The sequence below is a fragment of the Ranitomeya variabilis genome, chromosome 1, assembly GCF_051348905.1.
Source record: "Ranitomeya variabilis isolate aRanVar5 chromosome 1, aRanVar5.hap1, whole genome shotgun sequence".
NCBI lineage: Eukaryota > Metazoa > Chordata > Amphibia > Anura > Dendrobatidae > Ranitomeya > Ranitomeya variabilis.
This window is the reverse complement of record NC_135232.1, coordinates 1,148,986,222-1,149,013,648: the sequence shown is the minus strand read 5'-3', so window position 1 is coordinate 1,149,013,648 and position 27,427 is coordinate 1,148,986,222. Positions and strand designations below refer to the sequence as shown.

The 27,427-nt window shown below is 44.7% G+C and overlaps 1 protein-coding gene across 3 annotated transcripts in view; it reads left to right on the top strand.

Annotated features, from left to right (window-relative positions):
* DYSF (dysferlin) overlaps positions 1-27,427 on the top strand; it is a 441,189-nt gene that overhangs the window by 368,086 nt on the left and 45,676 nt on the right. For 2 of the 3 annotated variants that reach the window (XM_077280346.1, XM_077280345.1), the window contains 2 exons: positions 12,459-12,557; positions 21,321-21,449. In XM_077280346.1, coding sequence (XP_077136461.1) covers positions 12,459-12,557; positions 21,321-21,449 — 228 coding nt within the window. Of the gene's footprint in view, positions 1-12,133; positions 12,155-12,458; positions 12,558-21,320; positions 21,450-27,427 lie in introns of all 3 variants that reach the window. The other variant, XM_077280344.1, reaches the window with a different exon arrangement.

The window sequence follows — 27,427 nt, the reverse complement described above, 5'->3', positions numbered from 1 at the left end:
TGGGGTTAGATATTGGGCCCATTCATTCCCAGGCAGCCTGTACTGTCTGCAGGCTTTCCCAAATGCCCGCAGAAAAATGTCCAAGTCCCTGTCCTTTTCCATCAGAAGAAAATGCTCTAGCTGGGTTTTAAAGGACAGAGCGTTGTTGGACTCACTGCTCCGCGTGGTAGATGATACTGCTGCGAGTTGGGCCATCCGCAGTTCATGGTCCCTCCGAGCTTGGTCCTCAGCGGCTCTGGCCTCCCGCTCAGCTTGGGCCTTGGTGACTCAGGCCTCCCGCTCAGCGCTTGGTGCTCAGCTCTTTGCCTCCCATTCATCTCTCTTGGTATTGCTGGATCAGCTGCAGACGTCCCTCCGTATCGTCTGTGGCTCATTGCTTTAGAGCCACTTCCAGATAGCGGTCCACGGTACCCTGGCTGCGAGTAGGGCCAGCCTGCACCAGTGGGACCTCTGGTTCAGTAACGTCCATACTTTGGCTGGCTTCTTCCTCCCTTGGGCTCTGGGCATGGTCCTGACTCTCTTCAAGTTGCACCAGATCTGCGACCAGTTGTCTTTTGTTTTTGCCCATTGGGTCAATCTGCTTCGACGTGCACAGGGCAATAAGAGTGTTCTTGATCTGCTGCTTATAATAGGCCTCTCCCAGCATATCCATGGTTGCCAAATAAAAGATAGGACAGAAAAATGAAGAGTAGGGGAGGGGGTAATCGCTGTATATACACAGTATTGTCTCTGGACTAATAAACACTGAGTTCGTTCTCCAAAACTTATTGCACAGGGTCCTCGCAAGAAACCGTGCAAGTTTTTAGTGAGAGGAATGATTGCTGAAACCTGATCACTAATGCTCTATTATCCAACTGCTGCCACCACTATGTCATGAATCACAGGGGGGATATTTTTTATTATCCCACCAATGCCACCAATATGTCATAACCCGGGAGTGTTTGGTTGACCCCAGTTCTTCATCAGGGTTTTATTTATATCCCATTTCCCAGTTCCGGTTTGGAACTTGCAGCTCTCTGGCACCCCCTTACCCTCAGGTCAGTCAGTGAACTGCACCTAGGGTAAGTAGTCAACAGAAAGACTGCCTTGCTAGGTGCTGGCTATTGGGCACATTGCAGTGAGGGCAATATAAGTACTCCCACTCAGGCGGGAAATACAATTATCAAACGCCGTTTGTCGCTGCCAGTTTCCCCAAAAGCTCAGGACACTTCGCCGCCACTAGCTCCTATTACTATGATTAATAGCGGGTCAGGAGCCAACCCAATCAGTAGCGTAATTTACTTCAGAGGACGTTGGGGGTATGTTTTATAGCAAGGAAACCGCGACTAGTAAATGTTGTAGCTTTTACTCCAAATAGATTAGGCAGTGTTTGCAAAAGTATACAAAACGATATTACAAAATGAGACAATCACAGTATGTACAGAACAATTACAAAATAAAAGGGATTAAAGAAGAAAATCACAGCCATCTCAGATAATGGCAAGCCATGTGGTGGGGGGAAGGGCGACACATCACAATGCAGAAGAGCAGATTGCAGAGCTTCTGTTAGCTGACTTCCTGGGCAAAAGACCACTCCTAAAATGAGGTTCAATATTTTATACCCTCTTGTCATGACATCACTGAGGGGCTGGATATTCCCTCCTTGGAAAGTTCTGAAAAACCTTCTATTAAACATAGCTCTCGGGGGGGGAAGCTCGTAGAGGGGCGACAAAAGGATGACATGTCTTCTCACTAGATTAGCTTACATTTAAGTCTAAACATGGGGTAGATGTGTGACCTGGTTAAGTAGAAATCCATTCCCCAGATTCTGCTGGTTCTGGAACCTAGAAAAATCACTGTGTGGTGGCTCTACTGATGCACATTCCAAAAATGTAAGATTCTCCCTATCTCACTTAATCGATGCCAATATATTTGGTCTTAAAATGAACACTATACTAGACAGAGATGGCCATGAGGTTGTAGGCTGCTTTCAACCAGTTCAGAGCCATAAAACTAACCAACAAGAGCTGCTAGCACACTGGTTTCACATTACAGCTGTACAGCCGGGGACAGAGGGAGAAGTGGAGTCACACATACATGCAGCTGTGAAGAGGGGCGAAAGCTGCAAGGGGGGATCAGGGCTGGAGTCTGCTAGTGCGAAGCCAAGGAGATGTAGCAGACCTGTGTAGGCTTGCATATTCATGACAGATACAAGGACTCAGTAGAGAATATCACATATCATAGAAGACACGTTACAACTTGTGAACTTCCGGAGGCAGGTGAGCACTTACTTTTCCAGACCTCCCCTGTTTTTGCAGATAACTCTCAACACTCCCTGTGAAAAACAGCAGTAACCAAAATTATAGGGAATCTATCACCATTTTTTTTGCTATATAATCTCAGAGCAGCATTATGTAGGGGCAGAGACCAGGATTCTAGTGATGTCACTTACTGGGCTGTTTTTTGTTTCATTAAAATCAGTATTTTATCAGCAGTTTATCTCTACAGGACTAGGGTTCTTGTGCCTCGTGCTCTAATCATCCCCAGTCACTGATTGGCAGCTTTCAGCCTATGTACGGTGTAGAAAGAAATCTGCCACCAGGTCATTCTGGGGATCCCCCTAGGCAACCCATGTCTGTACCGGCCTTGTAAGGGAGTACATAGATCTGTCCATTACAACCCGCTCCATCATCTAGACTTTGGCTGCAACCTTTTCTGCACCAGATGCAGCATGTTGAACATTTGGGAGTGTGGAGAAACAAGGTTAGAGGGGGCTCTCGTCCACTGGCCCGGCTGCCTTTAGCAAGACTGCATGGACCAGGGCTCATACCACTGAATGCCCGCTCTATCTTGGTGGGCAATACTCTACACAGATAACACAGGATTAGGGTAAAACAGCGTGGCAACACTTTATTGAACCACAATACCCAATAGCAAACAGAACAATCTCAGAATAAGCCTTCTGGGGCTCGCGGGTTAGATAGGGGGCCAGAACCTCCGCCCACTGGTCTGGTGGCAGTCTCTCCTGCTCCGCTACCCACTCAAAAACAGTCAGAAATGCTCTACATCATCACCCAGGGTCATTTTCTGCATCGCTCATTTTACCGCCTTCCGGACATAAGTGTCGTCACCTACACCAGGACTTGTGGAGTGGGCTTTCAGTCTCCCATGAACCGCCTCGGCAAGCAACTCGATCTGCTACTGCTGTTGTTGAAACTAATCCTGTTGGTGGTTCTGTTGCTGTTGCATCTACTGGATAAGCAGCTTACTTGTCTCTTGGTGTGCCGGCTGTTTTTACTGCTGCTGCGTGTTCATCAAATGCTTAATCAGGTCCTCCATCTTGTCTGTCATTTCCTGGCTTATAAATTCGAAAAAAGCAGCCGCACTCTAAATCTGGATTTTCAAATGCGTATCAAAGCAAATATTTTTTGGGATCACCACAGTAGAACATAAGGGTATTGAGGTAACGTTTTGACCCAATAGTGGGTCTTTTTGAAACCTCACTTAAAGGGGAATAGTTAACAGAAGGAAAAACCGCAGTACGGGATACTACAATGTAGGCTCCTGGAGAGAACAATAAGCTTAGACGACAGGGATCCGGAAAGGCACGGGTAAGGATTAAGGTCCCTATGGAAACTGCAGGTTCGGACTGCCAAGTTCCCTGTGGAACAGCACCACAGGGAACTTGGCAATCCGAACGTGCAGTTTCCATAGGGACCTTAATCTTTACCCGTGCCTTTCCGGATCCCTGTCGTCTAAGCTTATTATTGTCTCCAGGAGCCTACATCGTAGTATCCCGTACTGCGGTTTTTCCTTCTGTTAACTATTCCCCTTTAAGTGAGGTTTGAAAAAGACCCACTATTGGGTCGAAACGTTACCTCAATACCCTTATGTTCTACTGTGGTGATCCCAATAAATATTTGCTTTGATACGCATTTGAAAATCCAGATTTAGAGTGCGGCTGTTTTTTTTCGAATTTATGATTTTATTGGATTTACTCTAAGTTCAGCCTGCACCTGGTACCTTTTTTCAGTGTGCACGCCATTGCTCTAAAACGTTTCCTGGCTTATGGCCACCTTTACCCAGGACATGCGGTTTATCCGCTACTGCTACTCGTGCTTGTGTCCCCGGAACATTGACCTCATTCAAAACACCACTTGTGGTAGTTCAACTTACATGGCGGTATACCGAGGTAGAAAATAGGAACACCGTCTCTTTAAATCTCCGGTTGGTTTATTGTTATGCAGCATAAACCAACGAGAAGGGAAAATAAACTCAGTCTTTATGGCTAAGACAGAAAACAACAAAACAAAACACTGCAACACAGTCCATACGCATTTGTGTATCAATACAGCTACAGACTCTCTTCAGGACACAAAACCACTGGAGAGCCTCCCTCCAGTCTACCTGAATCCAGACTGGCTCTAGAGCCCAGTGATTTAAGTCTCAGACCATGTGACTCTTTCCCCCATGTGACTGAACACATAACTGTGACATCACACAGGTCCTGTTAGCACACAGCAGTGCTAGGCTCTGTAGGGGGAGATACAGTGGACATTCTCCCACCCGCTCTATGAATGTCCACTAAAACCAGCCCATAATGTAACTTTAATTTTACCCTCCCAATGCATAGTGTGCTGGAGGAAACTACTCTGGTTTCACATCACATACACTTGTGACTTTGTCACACCACATACACTTAGTTGCTGGAAGATTGGCGTGCACTCGGTCAAAGTGTCGAGGGGCAGCTAGAATGGGGGGCTAAGACTCCACGACCAAGGCTAGAAAGATTGACCGCACACTCTGTTTCTTGGTGTTGCAAGTTTCTTTATTTCATGCGAACAAAGAAAATTAATTGTGACTTTGAAATATGAGACAAAGTAAGGACATTTCGACCCCACTGGGGTCTTTATCACAATGTCGTTTTGCACTTGAAATGGAAGGGATACAATTGAAGAAGAGTTGCAGTTACTATGTAATCTTGGTTTCCTCGACGCTCCGGCGCCTATGTTTGCACCACCCAGCAAACAGGCACGGGAGCACCAAGGAAACCAAGATTACACAGTAACTGCAACTCTTCTTCAAAAATATCCCTTCCACTTCAAGTACCAAACGACATTGTGATAAATACCCCAGTGGGGTTGAAACACCACATACATTAACAGCACCTCCATTTTGCCTCTACATAGCGATAATGCCCCTTATGCCTATGACGATATCTTCCAGTGCTCCAGACCTTAAAGGCCTAGATACAGTTTCTCAGTGGATACTATCACAAATGAGAGGACTGGATACACACAGTGTCTGGACTCTGTTGTTGGGTGTCCTGGGACCAGGGGCTCTTTCCCTGTCCCAAACGTTAGTAGCGCCCTAGCTCGCCCTGTTCCCCGGAATACTTCTAATGGTGATGACGTACCTTGCCTTAGCTCCTTAATCCACCCTCAGTCGGTACCCTTCCACCACCCAGAGAAGAGGGGAGTAGTAGTGTGCCATAATATACTAACCAGACTAACAAGGTAATACAAACAGGTATAAAGGAAAATACCAGTCATACAAATATAGTCACAGAAACAACAAAGGTAAACATTGGGGAGTGGAGGACGGGGTGAAACTAAAGTAGGAGAAAGAGGGGAATTGACACACACCCAAAACCTAGCAACAGTGTCAGATAAATCCTCCAAACGCTTTCTCAAACAACAACCACAACTCACCATCTCCTAACCATGCAGCAAGAAGCTATCTCTGGCAATAAGTGCTAGCCAGGGCCCAGATTATACTGTATAGGAGATGGAATGGCTAAGAGTGAACAGCTGAGAGCCTTAATGCAGGAAAGCTTCCAAGAGCTCAGGAGTAGGAGAAATCAAATGCTGCGGTCTTCTGGCTCCTCTCTGTCGCTCTAAATCCGTGACACACAGGATATTATTATGGATGAAGGGCTTAGATACACAGGACTGTACCACCTAATTGGCTTAGATACAGCAGCTCTTCCTACAGTGTCCCACATGATAGGATTAAATAGAAATAATCAGCAGCACGTTTTCACATGGGATTGGATACATCAACACAGAAGCCCAAATTCACCTAGGAATACATACATGAGCTCAGCAAGATAGTATCACACAAGTTTAGGTACATCAGTTCAGCAGCATAATGGGGCACTGCATGTATTGGTTGTGTGAGGGCACTGCATGTATGGGAAGGGGGACTATATATGTGGGATGTTTGGGGCGCTGCATGTATGGGATGGGGGACTATATATGTGGGATGTTTGGGGAGCTGCATGTACGGGATGGGGGACTATATATGTGCGATGTTTGGGGTGCTGCATGTATGGGAAGGGGGAGCTGGACTCAGATCTAACATCTTTTCTTTACTTACGGCTGCAGAAGATGTTGTGGGTAAGTAACACATGGGGGGACCCAGCTTGACCCAAGGGGGCCACCGCCGCCTCTGACTGTGGCTGGGGGATGATGAAATGTAATTTATGTGAACCTCTCATTGAAAACAATGTCTATTCACCACGTTAATTTAAAGTCCCTTACGGCCGGCTCAAGTGAAAAATCCAATAAGCCTCTATTAGATTTTCTCCATGAGGTCAGCATGTTGGAATTCTGCGGATTACTAAAATAGACATCATTATTTGTAGGAACGTTTCATGAATCCGCAGCAGAATCTGTGCAGAAATGTGAAATTACTGCCGACGAGAAATGTGCCGATCCTGGACTTTATCACCATGTGAAATGTGATTTTCCTCAGCAGCTCCTCCTGACGTCAGGGTCCCGGGATTTTCACCATGTCTCAGTGCTAAAAGAGTTAAAGTTGGATTAATGTTATTGCTGCTGATGCCGTAGATGATCGGAGCTTGCCTGGACACATACTTCTATAAGGCTCTATTTGCAAATGAGGCTATATCTACTTATGGTGTACCCCCAGGTGATCCAAAGTTTACCATACACATACATCCAGCAGCCCAAAATTTGAGTAACCCCCATGTATCTCAATCAACCGGTCACTACTTATATTTATACAGTGGCATGTAAACGTTTGGGCACCCCTGGTCAAAATTATTGTTATTGTGAACAGTTAAGCAATTTGAAAATGAAATGATCTGTAAAAGGCCTAAACTTAAAGACGACACATTTCATTTGTATTTTAGGCAAAAAAAAAAAAAAAATATATATATATATATATATATATATATATATATATATATATATATATATATATATATATATTACATTTTTTACATTTTAAAAATTGCAATAAGGAAAATCGGTCAATTCAAAAGTTTGCATGCCCTTGGAGAGCTGTGTGCTCAGATAACTTTGACCGAGGTTTCAGACCTTAATTATCCTGTTATGTTTATGGCTTGTTTACTATCATTAATAGGAAAGGCCAGGTGATGCAAATTTCCAAGCTTTATAAAAACTCAGCCTCCTTTAACCTTGTGCCAGAAAACAGCGGCCGTGGGTTCTTCTAAGCAGCTGTCTAGCACTCTGAAAATGAAAATGGTGGAGGCCCACAAAGCAGGAGAAGGCTATAAGAAGATAGCAAAGCATTTTCAAGTTTCCCTTTCCTCAGTTTGAAATGTAATTAAGAAATGGCCATTACCAGGGACAGTGGAGGTCAAGATAAGGTCTGGAAGACCAAGAAATATATCAATGAAAGCTGGTTTTAGGATGACCCGTGTGACTGAAAAAGACCTTAAGAAAGATTTAACAGACTCTGCAGTTGTGGTATATTGATCTACGGTACAGATACACCTGCACAAATTTGGCCTTCATGGAAAAGTCATCAGAAAAAAAACTCTCCTGCTTCCTCACCATAAAATTCAGCATCAGAAGTGTGCAGAAGAGCATCCAAACAAGCCTTATGCATTGTGGAAACAAGTCCTGTGGACTAATGAGTATAAAATAGAACTATATGGCCACTGTAGTAAAGGTATGTGTGGGGAAAAAAGGGCACAGAATTTCAGGAAAAGAACATCTCGCCAACCATTAAGCATGGGGTGGATCAATCATGCTTTGGGGATATGGTGCAGGCAATGGCATGGGAAACATTATGGAAGAATGAATTCAATGGAATTTCAACAAATTCTTGATGCAAACTGTCACGAATCCCACCGTGCTGCCACCAATATGTGTCAGGACTCTGAACATTTTTTACCTTTTGTGCATTACTGCCCTTTTCCAAGATGGCGTCTTTGGTCTCATGTGCACTGTGTCTTCCTGCTATAAAACTCCACCCCAGCCTTCAGTCTGTGCTAGAGTATTCTGCCTTGCATCCAGCTCCTGACCTCTGGTGACTCCCTGGCTATATACCTGCTCCTGTGAACCTGTGTGATGATCCTGCTACTCAGCTCTGAGTTCCTGCTGCATACACAAGTTTCCAGTAATCCTCCTTCATCTGCTGTTAGTGTTTTCTTCCATCTGCATTTGCTGGACATGTAAGCTGTTTCTGCTTTGCAATAACCTGAGACTATTAACCAGGCCTCCCTGGTTGAGCTAAGATATGATTTGAACTGCCTAATAAGCATATGTATCTGTGCCTGGACTAAGACAAGGATTTATTCGTGTCAAGTATCCTCAAGAATAACTATGCTTCATAGACTTTCTGCTTGATTGCATTTTCCTCTGAAGTCTCCTATAGACTGCTAAGCTGTGTTTATTATTTGCACCAAGTGTTGTGGACTTGAGTGTCTCTCTGCACCTGCTTGAATCACCGTGTGATTTAGACTTTACCACTTATAAAACTGTGTCCTGTAGTTGTCTTGTTCCACGCAAAGAGTCTCCTGAGTTATCCCCTATAATTATTACAATATGTCACGGTTTGGTGGTGACCTTTGGCCAGCACATGGCTATCACATGTGCAGGGGGCTTATGTTAGTTATCCCACCACTGCTACAATGTGATGAAAACACCAACAAGGCTATTGACCTACCAATTTACCGCAGGGGATTATTTTAGTTATCCCACTGCTGCTACAACATAACACGAACTTCAGGGATTTATGTATATCCCACTTTCCAGTTCTGCTTCGGAACTTGCAGCTCTCCGGTGCCCCCTTACCCTCAGGTCAGTCAGGGAACTACACCTAGGATAATTGGTCACAGATTGGGCCACTTCACTGTGGACTGGCTAGCAGGCACGCTGCAGCGAGGGAATTATAAATGCTCAGGCCACAGCCAGACAATAGCTTTTAAAACCCCGTTCCGTCACTGCCAGCTCACCTGCCTAGCCCAGAACACACTTTGCAGCCACCAGCTCAGATTTCTCCACAGAGCGGTTCAGAGCCAACCCAAATTAGTAGCTTAATTAACTTCAGAAGACTTAGGGTACATTTTAGAGCAAGAAAAACGAAGCTAGTAATTATTATATTTTACTCCATAAAAGATTAGGCAGTGTTTATAAAAGGTATATAAGATTTTACAATATGAGACAATTTAAAGTATGTACAGCAATTCTAGAAAAAACAGGGATTAAAACAGAAAGTAACACTCACATGTGCTCAGATCATTTCAGCTAACCAGGCCGGAGGGCGGAGCTAAATGTCATCAGAGGGACCTGCTGTAGCAGCTCCTCAGGCAAGACTGAAGGTTGGGTTGAGTGCCGTGCCTTATACTTGCAGGCTTGTTACATCACTAAAGGGGCTGGTTTACATACACTCTCCCCTCTCCTCAAAGTTACAGATTTAACCATCAATACTTATAATTCTCATAACTTGGCTCGCGAATCTAGTAGAGCTCTATTATGCCTCTAAACCATACCGTTTTCTGAGCTGCTTACTGGGAGCTATCAGTGCCCTTTTGATGAAGCCTGGACACATGCCTGCTTCCTACCTTTCTCTTATCCATTGTCCACACCCCAAAAAATGTGAATGGAGATTCTAGGTCTATGTCTGATGATGGAACCTCCTGGCCTCAGGCATTGACAACTTTCTGAAAATGTTGATCTCTGGGAGGTTTGACAACTCTTCCGGAAGTTTGGGAGGTCTTATGTTTTCCCATTTTTTTCCCTGAGAGTTTATGCTCTCTGTGATCAGCAATTCCACATATAGCTATGAATTTTCAGTAACTCAAATGAATGACTGACCACATAATGCATGTGTGAGTCACAGTCCCCATAGTGGGAGCCACTGAAACCAATGTCCATATGTCATAAAAGAGCAATAGGTAGAGGGTGTCTTCATGAAAATCCTTACCCCTTGTAATGGTGAGTTCACTGCTCGCAGCAATTATTGCTGTTAAGCACCATCTTTACGGGTTCACTCATTAGTGAGCAAAGCTGTCAATCATTCTGGAATCGCACCCACAATAGCTGCTAGGCATTTTAAACCTTCAGAAAGCACAGCAGCATGTAGTACTGAGTGGTCCTTTTCAGACAGTCCAATTTTTGTTGTTTCTAACTTCAATTTTGTTGCATACCTGTCTCGGTCCACGCTTTGCGTCCCTCAGCCCAGTCCGCTAGGCTTTTTGGTACTGCACATCAGGCTGTGCAAGTGGCCTGGCGAGCTTCCATGTGTTCATTACCTAGGCATATTAAAAGGTCTCCTGTCTGATATCAGTGTCCTACATGCCTCACCTGCTTGCTGCAGCAACGCCTGTGTGCCCACCCAGACCTTGGGCTTAGAAGATCCACCTCACCTAGTGTGCCCCCTTGCCGTGACAGATTTCTCGAATTCTCTCAGAAATTTATGAACAATACTTGTCCAAGACATATCTGTCTTCTAATAAAAGTTATGCAAGGGTGAAGCAAACAGGACATGTGCCTTAGGTGCTGTTGAGTGCCAAATTCGAAATATAGGGCAACAATCCTAACCTTTGGCCATTTACATGTCTCTGGACGAGCAAATACAAATGTGTAATGTTCGTAGGTTGTAGCAACAAAGTAACTGGTCAGTACAGGTCATAATGGTCAATGTCATTGGCTAAGTATTGTTTTGTGGTTACGCGGTGATAGGTATCATGTATGTGCATTTGAAGGACTCCAAAACCAATGCGTTCGTTACAAATTGAATAAAAAAGACTCCGTGAGGAATGCCAAGTAAACAATTTAAAAAGAATAATTTTTGAAGACCAAAACTTCTCTGGTCCTGAAGGGAAGTAAGACCAAAAAAGGATTATTCCCATTTAAAAGCATTCTGCAAGGATATGCCATCACTGTGTGTTGTTGGGGGTGTTCGAGGGATTTCAGTGCTAATTTTCTTCACTGTATATCCCTCTAGTCCCAGAGATGAGGTCCCACCATGATCTAGCAATATGCTATCTACTCAATAGGTAGGTATAATTCTTGAAAGAGCTTGGCTTTGTGATGTGCCATGTCAGTTAGTGCTGGAAACCTCAACTGTTGGGAGAAAAACAGGTCTTTTGGCTCAATTTGCTCAGCGGCAATGAATAATGAACATTGCCCAATGTTTTTTTTTTTCCATCTTACTCTAATGTAATCATCTTTTAAGTAATGGATGGAAATGTTCTCTAAATATATAGTATGTTGAAATATAAATTTTTCTTAATATTAAAGAACTGAAGGCAATTTCCACAACATTTAGTCTCCCGAATGATCCCGTCTGATGGGAACACAGATTAAGTTTTCCAACATCGGTCCAGTCGTCAATGCCTTGCTGAGGTGTGAACCTCTCCAATTGCCAGCTCGGCGGGGACATGTGAAATTAATTACAAACAGGTCATATTGCGGTAACGACCTATCAGGCCGTCTAATATGGCGGAATAAAATCACACGTCTTCTGCCAAGGTAGACACCAACATTGGGTGGGACCATGTTAGCAGTCATGACCTTGACTTTCCCTGCATTTGTCATTGGGAAGAATGAAACATCTACATTGGCTTCAGAGTAATGTGTTGGTGTGAAGAAACAAGAACATTTTCCGTGATATAATCTTTTACTGAGTATTTTATCCATAGTATATAACCATTTTTGTCATTTTTTTTCTGTCAAGGTGAAATCTTGAACAAAAATGTAATATTTTGTCTTGTTTTCAATTCTTTTATTGTCCTGCTAGGATTAGGTTGACCAAAGGTAATTGCTGGTTGATTACTTTGCTTTGACCCTTGACACAATGTTGATTATTGTTGGGAATCTTTGGTTCCTTTGTGGTGTTGGGAGTTATCAATGAAATCTTTGGTTCCATGGTGAAGTTACGAGTGATATTTGGAAAGGTAGGTTCCTTGATGGTGTTCAGAATAATCACATTTATAAATCCTTGGTTCCTTTATTGTGTTCTGACTGTCAATGGAAATCCTTGGTTTCATTTTTGGTTCCTTAATGGTGTTGGGAATAAATATGCTTAGACACCCTTGGTTACTTGATGGTGGTGGGAATGATCGATTTTGGAAATCCTTGTTTTCTTGGTCATGTGGTGTCCTTGCTGGTGATGCAAAGTCAAGTTTCTCTATGTTAACGTCACTTGTCGGTTCTTTTGAGAATATTAGTTGAATGACTTCTGTTCTTTCTATTTAACAGGAGGAAGAATTCATTGACTGGTGGAGCAAATTCTACGCGTCCATTGGGGAAAATGACAAGTGTGGGACTTACTTGGATAAAGGCTTTGACACACTTCAGGTAAGAAAATTTCCACATTTGCCAGGTGGCAATTTTTAGCGTGCAGTATGCTAACTGCTAGAGTAGAAGCTTAGAGTATTGCTAACCAATCTTCTATTATACTGTGAAACCTCTCCACTTCTTTATGAAGACCACCCCCTTATCAGGCAAGATTTACTGAAGTTTTCAGTTCAATTATATATTAGGCCTACTGGCCATTTTTTTAAGACAATCACACTTTTCAGTGCAGTTTTGGAAGGACATTCGATTTTTCTTCAATATTGGATCAACTTGGAACATTAGGGGGTTCCCTGACTTGGCCAAACTATAACATTATGGGGGTCCCTGATTGGGTCAATATAGAACATTAAGGAGGTCCTTGTTTGGGTCAAGCTACAACATTATGGGGGTCCCTGAAAAGGGTTAAGCTAGAACATTTTTTGGGTCCCTAATTGGGTCAGCTTAGAGCATTATGGGGGTACCTGATTGGCTCAGTTTAGAACATTATAGAGGTCTCTATTTGTGTCAACCTGAAACATAGTGTCCATGATTAAGTCAACCTAGAACATTATGGAGGTCCCTCATTGGGTCCACCTAGAACAATATGGGGTCCCTGATTGGGTCAAGCTAGAACATTCTGGATGTCCCTGACTGGTCACCCTGGAACATTTTGGTTGTCTCTGATGTGTTAAATGCATTTAATCCTTTCTGGGTGATCACTAGAAGCTTTCAGATCTCTGGCTGCTCATCACAGCTCTAGATCCATTTGCCAACATAATGTTGTCAATTGTCAATGTATGGTGTTTAAGACAGCAGTTTTAAGGAAAAGGGATGAGAGATGAGCAAAAATAAATGAATAGAACACACAGTTCAGCAGGTTAGTTTCTGTGGAATGCGGTCAACATTTTTCCAGTGTATACAGTCATAGCCGAAAGTATTGGCACCCTTGAAATTGTTCTAGAAAATGAAGTATTTCTCCCAGAAAATGATTTCAATTACACACATTTTGTTATACACAGGTTTATTTCCTATATGTGTATTGAAATGACACAAAAAAAAACAGAGAAAAAAAGGCAAATTGGACATTATTTCACACAAAACTCAAAAAATGGGCTGGAAAAAATTGTTGCCATGCTCAACTTAATATTTGGTTGCACATCCTTTGGAATAACTGCAACTAATTGCTTCCTATAACCATCATCAAGCTTCTTACACCTCTCAACTGGAATTTTGGACAACTCTTCTTTTGCAAACTGCTCCAGGTCTCTCATATGTAAAGGTGCCGTCTCCCAACAGGAATTTTAACATCTCTCCACAGATGATCAGTAGGATTGAGATCCGGATTCATTGCTGCCACTTCAGAACTCTCCAACGCTTTGTTTCCATCAATTTCTGGGTGCTTCTTGAAGTATGTTTGAGGTCATTGAAATGCTGGAAGACCCATGACCTAGGAATCAAACTCAGCTTTCTGACACTAGACACTACATTAGGACCCAATATCCTTTGGTACTCTTCCGATAGCATGATTCCTTGCACACAGCCAATCCACCTAGTGCCAAAAGCACCAAAACAACCCCAAAACTTCTTTGAACCTCCACCATATTTGACTGTAGGTACTGTGTTATTTTCTTTGTAGACCTCATTCCGTTTTCGGTAAACAATAGAATGATGTGCTTTACCAAAAAGCTCTATCTTGGTCTCTGTCCACAAGACGCTTTCCCAGAAGCATTTTGGCTTACTCGCATACAACTTGACAAACTGCAGTCTAGCTATTTTACGTCTCTGTGTCAGCAGTGGGGTCCTCCTGGGTCTCCTGCCATAGTGTTTCATTTCATTCACATGTTGACGAATAGTTTGCACTGACACTGATGCATCCCGAGCCTGCATGACAGCTCCAATTTCTTTGGAGGTTGAATGGAGATGCTTATCAATCATGTGGACTATCCTGCGTTACAATGTTTCATTAATTTTTCTCATCTATCCACATTCAGGGAGATTAGCTACAGTGCCATGGGTTGAAAACTTCTTGATTATGTTTTGCACCGTGGACAAAAGAGCATAAAGATCTCTGGAAATGGACTTGTAACCTTGAGATTGTTGGAAATGGACTTGTAACCTTGAGATTGTTGATATAGTTCAACAGTTTGGGCTCTTAAGTCCTCAGACCATTCTCTTCTCCTCTTTCTGTTCTCCATGCTGAGTGTGGCACACGCAGACACACAATGCAAAGATTGAGGAGACTTCTCTTTTTATCTGGTTTCAGGTGTGATTTTCATATTGCCCACGCCTGTTATTTGCCACAGGTGAGTTTGAACGAGCATCACATGCTTGAAACAAAGTTGTTTGCCCACAATTTTGTAAAGGTACAAACAATTTTGTGTGAAATAAGGTTTAATTTACCTTTTTTTGTCTTTTTTTTGTGTTGTTCCTATACACACAAAGGAAATAAACAAAACACGTGTAATTGCAATCATTTTCTGCAAGAAATAATTCATTTTCCGGAACAATTTCAAGGGAGACACCACTTTCGGCCGTGACTTGAAATATACTGTATGTAGCAAAAGTAGAAGAAATGTCTGGCATGCCAACGACCATTCATTTGTCCTCTGATTGAGTAGCACGTCTGCAGTACTAGAAAGCGAGTGAGCGGCTGCTTTACGCAGTTTGCATAGGCATGCCATGGTAGTATCACTATTTGCTTTTTCTGAAGATATGGAAACATTAGGCATCTGCAGACTTTGCAGTTGTTAGTGCTGTTTTTCAGATGGCACAGACAAGCATGCTCGGAGATAGCAAAATTAAAGGGCTACCACCAACTTATATGATGGGAATATCCTTTTATTCCAAGAAAAATAGATGGGTTTTGCTATTCAATATTATTGTTGGCATTTATATACATTTCTTAGGGTGGCTGTTGTATGGCCCTGGGAGATAAGTGGAAGCACGTGTGTATGGCACAACATTCACAGTCCACATTTTAGAGACTTCTAAGGGACCCCACCTAAGGCTCCCCTTCAGAGGCAGAAACTTAATAAACCGATCTGTCCTATTGTCTTAATTCTCACAATGTTAATCTTGTGAGCAGCTCCTACCAAGCAAAACGATGCTACAGAGATCACACAATAAATTAGAAAAAGCTGGAACGTCTCGGCCATCATTTGTTTTGGCACCTGGGACAGCTGTTGGAATATACAACTTGATAATTACATTATGGCTACCGGTGGTGAGCTGTCACCGCCGCAGTCCATCCCGTTCTCTGGAAAGCCTGCCACATTTGCTTAGCTTCCAAGACAAAAAATAACAATCACCGCTTCTTCAAGAATCAACAAAGCAGAGGCTAAAACTGTGTAAAATGTATCACGGGCCGAGAGTCAAAATCCAAAGCTTCAATATTAAATCAAAAATTAAAGTGTCACTCAGGCGATGCCTAGACGAGTCGTCCACGGTCTCCACCGGCTCCAAATCTTTATACTGTTGTCAATAATACAGAGGGGTCCAAGGCTCGGATTATTAAATACAGAGATTTGAAGACTTAATTTTATTTTATTTACATTTTTTCTAAAACTTTTAAGAATTGGAGTATGGAAGCCAAGAGATAAAAGAAAACAAAGGCGAAATGTAAAATACTTCTGGAAAAAGTGACCTCCTTTACAATTCGCCAAAGAATTTTGGGACTGTGTAAAAGAGTATTCAGCTATTTCTTTTTATATATTTTCGATTTTCATTAAACTATGGTCAGTGGCTAGAATTGAAACTTTGCTTAAAGGCAAAATTGAATGTTAAAGAGCTACATTCTAGAGGGGGGGAGCAACCAGTGATAATAATGTACATGTCAATGAGATCTGGAGACTGGCTAGGCCACTCCAGGACCTTCATATGCTTCTTACGAAGCCACTCCTTCAGTGCCCTGGTGGTGTGCTTGGGATCATTATCATGCTGAAAGAGTCATCCACGTTTCATCTTCAATGCCCTTGCTGATGGAAGGAGGTTTGCTCTCAAAATCTCACATGGCCCCATTCATTCTATCATGTACATGAATCAGTCGTCCTGGTCCCTTTGCAGAGAAACAACCCCAAAGTATGATGTTGCCACCCCCATGCTTCACAGTAGGTATGGTGTTCTTTGGATGCAACTCAGCATTCTGTCTCCTCCAAGCACGATGAGTTTTGTTTCTACCAAACAGTTCTACTTTGGTTTCATCAGACCATATGACATTCTCCCAATGCTCTTCTGGATAATCCAAATGCTCTCTAGCAAACTTCAGACGGGCCCGGACATGTACTGGCTTAAGCAGGGGGACACATTTGGCACTGCAGGATCTGAGTCCCTGGTGGCGTAGTGTGTTACTTATGGTAGCCTTTGTTACGGTTGTCCCAGCTCTATACAGGTCTTCAAATAGGTCCCCTATGTGGTTCTGGGATTTTTGCTCACTGTTCTTGTGATCATCATCCACGGTATGAGATCTTGCGTGGAGCCCCAGATCGAGGGAGATTATCAGTGGTCTTGTATGTCTTCCATTTTCTTATTATTGCTCCCACAGTTGATTTCATCACACCAAGCTGCTTGACTATTGCAGATTCAATCTCCCCAGCCTGGTGCAGGGCTACAATTTTGTTTCTGGTGTCCTTCGACAGCTCTTTGGTCTTCACCATAGTGGAGTTTGGAGTGTGACTGTTTGAGGTTGTGGACAGGTGTCTGTTATACGGATAACAAGTTCAAACAGGTAATGAGTGGAGGACAGAGGAGCCTCTTAAAGAAGAAGTTACAGGTCTATGAGAGCCAGAAATCTTTCATGTTTTTAGGTGACCAAATACTTATTTTCCACCATAATTTGCAAAATAAATCTTCCCAAATCAAACAAGGTGATTTTCTGGATTTGTTTTCTCATTTTGACTCTCATAGCTGTGGTCTACCTATGATGTCAATTACAGGCCTCGCTCATCTTTTTATGTGGGAGAACTTGCACAATTGGTAGCTGACTAATTACTTTTTTTCCCCACTGTAAATTAGACTGCGAGTTCCCTGGGTGTTGTAAGTGCACTTGCAGTCCACGGCTCCTCTTCAGTTCCTGAGGCCACTGGAAGCATAAGTGGCATTGGAAACAAAGTCAGTTGTCTGCAGATAAGGTCACAGACACAGCTTGTGACACTGTGGCCAATCAAGTGATTGGGGAGAGCTAAAGAGGAGCCGTGGACTGCAAGTGCACCTACAACACCCAGTGCACTTGCAGTCTAATTTATATATGGATAAAGGTATGGATTTCTCTGGATTTCAATGTATTTGGATGAAATGAATATTGTTTTAACTTCTGAACACTGATTTTTTGTCACTATGTCTGGATCTTGGATGACAAGTTATTTGCCCAATGATGACGCTGTCAGAGGGTTTCTAAGAGCAAGTGTTGAGAAATACCGTGACATACAGCCGAATCCCTTGTAACAGTGGAGCGCTTTATGGAATTAGAATTGTCTTTTAAGCAATGGAGACTCCAGCATTATTGTGGGAACCTTCGGCGTGTTGGTAATGCCGTCGTCTGTTGACCACACAAAGACCGAGCACAGCTTAGTAGACCACTTGGACACGTCACAACATTTGCACTACGCTTGGCCTCTGATGCTCCCCCGGCCTTCCCTGCTGGTAATTTACTCATGCAGGATAATCATTTTCTGGATCAGCTACAAATCCCTGTATAGAAAATGTGTGGAAAAGGAAACGGCGTAATTATTAGAATGTCTCGCGCTTATAACTCATTGACGCTCTGCTTGTTTTTCCTCTGAACCATTTTTGTTGGATTTTTCCCAGTTTGGAACTGCAATTAACATTGTGGGTAATGTTTATCTTTAATTGCAGTCTTAACGGGCTTAGATTGGTGATCTGTTCTGCAGAGAACGCATTTTCTACAGTTGGGTCTACAGACCAGGGGTTTGGAAGAAATGCTGCTACGCTGGGGGCTTTATAAAGCTATGACCTGGTTAGTAATGGCTGAGCTCACAATATGGAGCCGTCCTCCCATCCTTCAAGGTGTAGTACGCACTTGTCTGCTCCACTTCGTCAGCATGGCTATATGGGACAAAGAAAATAGTCACTCTAGAGATGAGCAAAACTTTTTAACTTTGAATTTTCCCCAATAATACGATTCACAGTACATCTGAATACGTGTAGTTCCCTGAGGTCTCCTATCACTGTATCAAACCAGTACTTGACCTCAGCATACTATTCATGACTATGAATATCCAGATTGGAGCTGTTTTCCCCTGTTGTGCTCTCAGACACTATCTGTACAGCTATTTCAGTCTTTTAACGATTTTTATCCCTGTCTCTAAAGCTTATCTGTGAGCTCTGACGTCAGCACACTATACAGATTCGCCACAAAATGGCTGCTACATTCCCTGCCTCTGCTTTTATAGTGGCTGATAATTAGTCTTGATTGACTGTACTATTGCGTGTAATGTGATAGCTGCAAGGCATTATGAGGAAGCTGTTCCCAAAATCATGTGAGCCTATCATCATGGCTTGTGGGATCTTCTGCATTGTAAGATTATCACTCGCCATTTTCTGCAATTTGCTGAAATCAAATGGCAATTTGTTCAAATTGGCCGGGTTTGGCTGATTCCTAAAAGTTTTACGCAGATGTGATTTGCATTGAATCGATTCATTCAACTCTAAATGACACATATTACACAAGAGCATTGGTATATGGTGGTAATATAGTGCTGCTATACAGTGCCACAATTTGTCTCTCAATGCCAGTTTCCTGGGGTCAAAAATTACAAAATTTTGCACCGGTATTTGGACAAAAATTTACCATTTTGTTACTGGCCACAACACTTTTTTAGCATTGGGCAGAGCTTGGCCAAAGGGCATGTGGTCAATCACCATTGGACAGATTTATTACAATGGATGCCAGAAAAGTGGCAAAAATTGTAGCAAAAAGTTACCCCAGTTCATAGCACAGCCATCCCAAGAGACGCATCAAATATATTAAGAGGTGTGTGCCTCAGTAAATTTGATAAAAGTGAGTTTTGTAGGAGAATTTTTGACAATATTTTTTTTCAAAACATAAATAGCCTCTACAACGCGAAGGACAACATGGTCACAAGTACCATCTGTTAGAATTCGCAATCCTCAAAGTCAATATCGATTCCTTAAAGGTCTTGCCCCATGTCTGAGGATAGGAAGCCAAACCCAAGATGTACCTCTAGATAGGTGTTTTGGTTTTCTTGCCACTCATTAGTGCAAAATAGGAGACTATATCTGTCTCAATCAGAGGATCGGACAATCTTTAATTTTGGCTCTTCCTTTCTTCCAAGAGTCACATTTTTTTTCCTTCGACATAGATATATAAGAGCTTGCTTTTCGAAGGACCGGTTGGGGTTTTTCATGACACCATTCATTTTAACACACAATGCAGAGAAAAACTGAAAAATTCGAAATGGTGTGAAGAGGTGAAAAAAAAATGCAATTCTGCCATTGTTTTTTGGGTTTTGTTTTTACGGTATTTAGTGTGCGGTAAATGTGATCTGTCGATATTATTCTCTGGGTCAGTATAATTTTGGTGACACCAAACTAGCATTGGTGACAAAAATGGAGCAATTTGTGAAAACATCTTTTTTTGGTTTATGGCACCATTTTTCAAGATTCATAAAATGTTTATTTTCCCATCATTGGAGCTTGTTTTTTGACAAGTTCACAGTTTTATTGAATACATATAGTTTTAATCTCTCGTTGTTTTTTTTTTAGAGAGGAGCGGTGACTGAAACCCCTCAATTTTTGCGTTTTATCCCTCCCAAAGGGATTTTTCTTTCTATACGAGTAGTGTTATTATTGGGCACCATTGTAGGATTTTACAGGTCCCTACGTATTATCCATGACACTGGTTATTTACAAGTTTTATATGCTTTGTTATGATTCTCTTTGCTTCTGGTCTTATCTATAGAGAGACCTGTCACCACCATTATTGGTTGAAGTCTCTGCTTTTCTTATTCAGGAATAAAAACTCTTCCAAAATGCTTCAAAAACTCTGCAAACATTAATTTTTTTGAAAGCCTCAAAAAAACAAAAAAAAATCGGGCAGCCTAAGAAAGTTGTAAACAGGGCTGAGGAGTCGGTAAGCCAAACCTCCGACTCCTCAGTTTCCATGACACCGACTCTTACTCCACCAAAATGGTCTCCAACTCAAACTCCACGACTCCAACTCCACAGCCCTGCCAGGGCTGTGGAGTCGGTAAGCCAAACCTCCGACTCCTTAATTTCCATGACACCGACTCTGACTCCACCAAAATGGTCTCCAACTCCACAACTCCAACTCCACAGCCCTGCCAGGGCTGTGGAGTTGGTAAGCCAAACCTCCGACTCCTCAATTTCCATGACACCGACTCCGACTCCACCAAAATGTACTCCAACTCCATGACACCGACCTCACAGCCCTGGTTGTAAAGTACAGAACAAAAATAACACAAGAGTCCCAGATAGTGTCAATAAAGAGACATATAACGCAACATCGAAGGAAATGGAATGGTCTCAAAAATGTCTTAAGCAAGGTATATCTAGAAGGTCAAGGTATATTGAAGACAGTAGGGAGAAATCTACTGCTATTGTAAGGGATCTATTCATAACAGCCGCCCCTTTCCTCTCCACAGTGACCAATAATGCTTTACGTTCCATGAACAGACATTCTCCCGAAACAGGAGATGGATCCAATGCCAAGTGATGGCTTTCCCTTTCTGTCTTTACTGATCCGCGGATTGTGTGTTCTTCGGTTTAATGGTTTCCTTTATCTGGCAGGTGTTGGACACCGAGTTAGAGAATGTAGAGGACTATGAGGGACTGTCGGACTTCTGTCGTACATTCAAGTTGTATAGAGGCCGATCCCAAGATGAAGCTGAAGATCCATCAGTGATTGGAGAATTTAAGGTGAGCCACTGATGAGGACTATGTCCAACCTCAAGGGCATAGCACTTACTAAATGTTTCTTGCTGTAGATATCATAAATAGGCATCAGCGAATCTATACAAATTTGATTTTGCCAATTTCACCTAATTTAGACAGGAAATTAGATTCACAGGTAATTGATTAACCATTAATCAAAAGTACTCCACAACTTCCGCTTTCCCCTCAAAGGACGTGTATGACACTATTCTCTTTTGCTCACACTGTTAGGGCTAGCGGAACGCTCTAAATATAGATGTTATTATTGGTGCGTTCGTAGCCTGGGGTCCACCGTGCAGGAGGAACCTGCTGCTAGCAAATGACGACACTATATGGCGGTTTAAGCGACCTCTGTTACTTCACAGAGTCGCACGGAAACAAGACGCTGTGCCCTGTTAACTCCACAGGAGTTCACAGCTAACTGCCAAGCTGAAGGCAGTCTGTGGTCACACACACATACAATCCCCTCACCGGAGAAGCCGGTGGTATTCTAGGGGCTTATTTCAGCCGGGGCCCTAGATCCACACACACAATCTCCTCGCCGGAGGTGCCGGCATTCTAGGGGCTTATTTCAGCCGAGTCCCTGAACACACACATAAATGTGACCACACTGGCGCATGCACAAAACTGATTCAATACTAGCGCATGGCCGTGCGGTCATGAGAACCTTAAATAGCTGCAGCAAGAACAGGACCTTCCTAGAAGGACCAATGAGAGGCTGCTACAGAGCCTGAGCACCTTCAGGACCTTCCTGGAGGACCCATGGATTTAGCTGCAGTATCTGAACATGTGACCCTCGATCTGTGACCCTCGATGAGAGATTAATAATCCACTGAGAGATCTTACTCTGGGCATGCTCAGAACGAGAAAAGCAGGACTTAGTCCCAAAAGCGTCTGCTCGCCGCTGCCCAGTACTGGCTTTAATGGCAGAAGCTAGAAAAGCAGCAGTAACCCTTTGGACAGAGTCAGACTGAGCAACACGCTGGGACCGACATCTCCGCTGAGCAGGCTCCACTGCGGCTGGAGAAGGATGGGAGACTGCAGCGGAGATGGCTCGAGATTCCCCCTGTGCAGAGGCAGGATCTCGACCCCTAACATTACCCCCCCCTCCTTGGACCTCGCTACGTTCGAAGGCAGCAATGAGCTGCGGAGCTCGAATATGCTCAGCAGGCTCCCAGGACCTGTCCTCTGGGCCATAACCCCTCCAATCCACCAAATAAAATTTTTTGCCACGTACCACCTTGCACCCCAAGATAGCGTTCACCTCGTAATCATCCGAAGATGAACCCAATGTCCCGGCAGATGACTCGGAAAACCGGGACATGAATAGGGGCTTCAAGAGGGACACATGAAAGGTGTCGGTGATACCCAGGCGTGGCGGAAGAGCTAAACGGTAGACCACAGGGTTAACCTGTTCGAGGACCTTGAAAGGACCCAAGTAGTGAGGTGCAAACTTAGTGGACTCAACTCACAGCCTGATATTACGGGCGGAGAGCCACAGTAAATCGCCAGGAGCAAAGGTCGGAGTGGGGCGCCGATGTGTATCGGCCGAGGACCTCATTCTCTCCTTGGAGGCCCGAATGGCATCCTGAGTGCGGTCCCAAATGTCCCGTACCTCCACAGCCCAGTCTGCCACCCTGGAGTCGGCGGAAGACACGGGCCCATGGGCACAGGTACCCGCGGATGCTGACCATAGTTAAGGAGGAATGGAGTCTGTCCAGTGGAGTCAGCTACAGCGTTGTTCAGTGCAAACTCTGCCCACGATAGCAAAGATGCCCAGTCATCCTGCCTGGCTGAGACAAAATGTCGCAGATATGTGACCAAGGTCTGGTTGTCCCTCTCTACCAACCCATTCGTCTCGGGATGATACGCAGAAGAGAGATTCAACTCAATGCTGAGAAGATGACAAAGCTCTCTCCAGAACCGAGATACAAACTGGGGACCCTGGTCACTGACAATTATGTCCGGCATACCGTGTAGATGGAAGATGTGTTTTATAAACAACGCTGCCAAGGCCCGTGCAGAAGGTAGCCGGGGAAGCGGCACCAAGTGCACCATCTTAGAAAAATGATCGGTGATAACCCAAATGATGGTACAGCCACGAGACTTGGGCAAACCCACCACAAAGTCCATCCCGATCATCTCCCAGGGCCTGTCTGCCACCGGCAGGGGATATAATAACCTAGCTGGCCGTTGTCGAGAAGACTTATTTTTGGCGCAGGAGACACACGCCCAAATATAGTCTCCGACATCACGGACCATATGTGGCCACCAGTACATTCTCGCCAGCAGCTCAGATGTCCTTTTAGTCCCAAAGTGCCCACCCACTCTGGCCGAATGAGCCCAAGAGAGAACCTCCGGTCGCAAATTTGCTGGCACGAAAGTCCTACCCGGGGGCACAGACTCAAGCGAAACCAGAGCCACGGTCCTCAGACTCTCAGAAGGGACAATAAGCCGAGGTTCCTCCTCCTCTTCCTCCGCTGATGACACTACGGAGCGGGAGAGAGCATGGGCACGAATGTTCTTCTCCCCGGAGAGAAAATGGAGGGTGAAATGGAACCGGGAGAAGAACAGGGACCATCTGGCCTGGTGAGAATTTAGCCGCTGGGCAGTCTGAATATAGACCAAATTCTTGTGGTCGGTGAAAACTTGGAAGGGAAAACGAGCCCCCTCCAAGAGATGTCTCCACTCCGAGAAGGCCAACTTCATAGCTATCAACTCCCTGTCCCCGATGGAATAATTCCTCTCTGCCGGTGTGAGGGTCTTAGAGAAAAAGAAGCAGGGATGCTTCCGACCTTGAGCATCCTTTTGGAATAGGACTGCTCCAGCACCGACAGATGAGGCATCCACCTCCATTATGAAAGGTTTATCTACATCGGGGCGATGTAAAATGGGAGCGCTAGCAAAGTGGGACTTAATAGAGAGGAAGGCCTTGGAGACCTCTTCTGACCACAATTTGGGATTTGCTCCCTTTTTGGTGAGGGCAACCAAAGGAGCTACCAAAGTTGAGAAGTGGGGAATGAACTGGCGATAGTAGTTAATGAACCCCATAAAGCGCTGCACCACTTTGAGAGAATGGGGTTCCTGCCAGTCCATCACAGCCTGAAGCTTGGCAGGATCCATAGCCAATCCTTGGGCCGAAATGATATAGCCCAGGAAAGGCAAAGACTCCTGCTCAAACACACACTTCTCCAACTTGGCATAGAGGGAATTTGCCCGTAGGAGGTTGAAGACTTTGCACACATCTCTCCGGTGGGAGTCTATATCTGGAGAGTAGATGAGAATATCATCCAGGTAGACTACCACTGAGGTGGAGAGCATATCCCGGAAGATATAGTTTACAAAGTCTTGGAAAACGGCTGGGGCATTACAAAGCCCAAAGGGCATCACCAGATACTCATAGTGCCCATCCCTGGTGTTAAAAGCCGTCTTCCATTCGTCCCCCTTACGGATGCGAATCAGGTTGTAAGCACCCCACAGATCTAGTTTAGTAAACACTCTTGCTCCCCGAAGCCTGTCAAAAAGCTCAGATATCAGGGGCAGAGGGTACTTGTTCTTAACGGTGATGGCGTTAAGACCCCTGTAATCAATGCATGGACGTAATTCTCCGTTCTTCTTCTGCACAAAGAAGAACCCAGCCCCTGCAGGTGACACAGACTTCCTAATGAATCCCCTTGCCAAATTCTCCTGGATGTACTGAGACATAGCCTCCGTCTCTGGGAGAGACAATGGGTAGACTCGACCCCGGGGAGGCTCAGCACCAGGCAAGAGGCCAATAGGACAGTCATAGGGGCGGTGAGGCGGAAGAGTCTCCGCAGCCCTTTTGGAGAACACGTCCGCATAGGGCCAATATTGCTTGGGGAGAGAGGAGAGATCTGCGGGTACCTCAGTTGTAGCAACCTGAACGCATTCCCTCTGACATCTACCCCCACAAAATTTACTCCATCCAAAAATCCTGCCTGTGGACCACTCAATATGAGGAGAGTGGTACTGTAGCCAAGGTATCCCTAACAGGACCTCATCAATTCCCTCAGGAATGACGAGCAGAGATATTATCTCCTGATGAGATGGCGACATGGATAGAGTAAATGGAATGGTCTGTTGTATAATCTGTGAGGGCAGTGTCGACCCATTCACCACTCGTACGGTCACTGGTTGGGCGAGCACCACCAGAGGTATTGCGTGTCGTTGGGCGAAGGCAGAAGACATAAAATTGCCCTCCTCCCCGGAGTCCACGCAAAGCTCTACCGAATGAGTGGATGGGCCAATGGTAATTGTCCCCTTAAAGGACAATTTGGAGGCAAACGTCGCCGTGTCTAGTGAACCTCCACCCACTACCACTAGACGCTGACGTTTCCCCGACCGCTGAGGACATCTGGTGGCAAAATGTCCTGACTGCCGGCAAACATGACAGACCGTAAGTGCACGAGCGGTCCGGGACTTAGGTCCCGCTCGTGGCAACTCCATGGCCTCATGTGACTCGGTTGCCTGAACTGGAGATTCCAAAGGTTTGGCGAAGGTGGGAGCCAGCCGAAACCTCTGCCTACACTGGGCTCGCTCTAACCTCCGTTCGTGAAAACGGAGGTCAATACGAGTAGATACAGCTATTAACTCCTCCAGTGTGGCGGGAATCTCCCTAGTGGCCAGTGCGTCCTTAACATGGTCAGCCAGCCCCCTCCAAAATATAGGGATGAAGGCTTTATCCGACCACTCCAGCTCAGATGCTAAGGTGCGGAAGTGGACGGCAAAATGGCTGACCAAGGACGAGCCCTGAGTCAATGCCAACAGTTGGAGCTCCGTATCATGGGTGACTCGAGGTCCTAAAAAGACCTGTTTCAGAGTGCTCTGAAACAGCGGAGCACTCTGCACCACATGATCACCACGCTCCCACAGCGGCGTAGCCCAATCCAATTCCCTGTCCGACAGGAGGGACATAATGAATCCCACCTTTGCCCGCTCTGTAGGGAAACGTGCAGCCAGAAGCTCGAGGTGTATTGAGCACTGACTCACGAAACCCCTACAAGATTTGCCATCACCAGAGAATTTTTCTGGCAGCGGGAGGTGAGACAGGGTCGGAACAGGAGTGGCAGTGGACAAAGTTGCTGCAGCCACGCTAGCAGCCTGAACAGCTACTGCGGTAACATCCACAGCTGAGGTTCTGCGCTCGAGAGCTGCCAACCTACCCTCCAGCTGCTGGATGTACCGCAAAGATTGCTGTTTGTCCGCCACTGCTAGCCAGACCCTGGCGCTAGTATTATGTTAGGGCTAGCGGAACGCACCGAGTAAATATAGATGTTATTATTGGTGCGTTCGCAGCCCGGGGTCCACCGTGCAGGAGGAACCTGCTGCTAGCAAATGACGGCACTATATGGCGGTTTAAGCGACCTCTGTTACTTCACAGAGTCGCACGAAAACAAGACGCTGTGCCCTGTTAACCCCACAGGAGTTCACAGCTAACTGCCGAGCTGAAGGCAGTCTGTGGTCACACACACATACAATCTCCTCACCGGAGAAGCTGGTATTCTAGGGGCTTATTTCAGCCGGGGCCCTAGATCCACACACACAATCTCCTCGCCGGAGGTGCCGGCATTCTAGGGGCTTATTTCAGCCGAGTCCCTGAACACACACATAAGTGTGACCACACTGGCGCATGCAGAAAACTGATTCAATACTAGCGCATGGCCGTGCGGTCATGAGAACCTTAAATAGCTGCAGCAAGAACAGGACCTTCCTAGAAGGACCAATGAGAGGCTGCTACAGAGCCTGAGCACCTTCAGGAGCTTCCTGGAGGACCAATGGATTTAGCTGCAGTATCTGAACATGTGACCCTCGATCTCCACTGAGAGATCTTACTCTGGGCATGCTCAGAACGAGAAAAGCAGGACTTAGTCCCAGAAGCGTCTGCTCGCCGCTGCCCAGTACTGGCTTTAATGGCAGAAGCTGGAAAAGCAGCAGCATTCCTT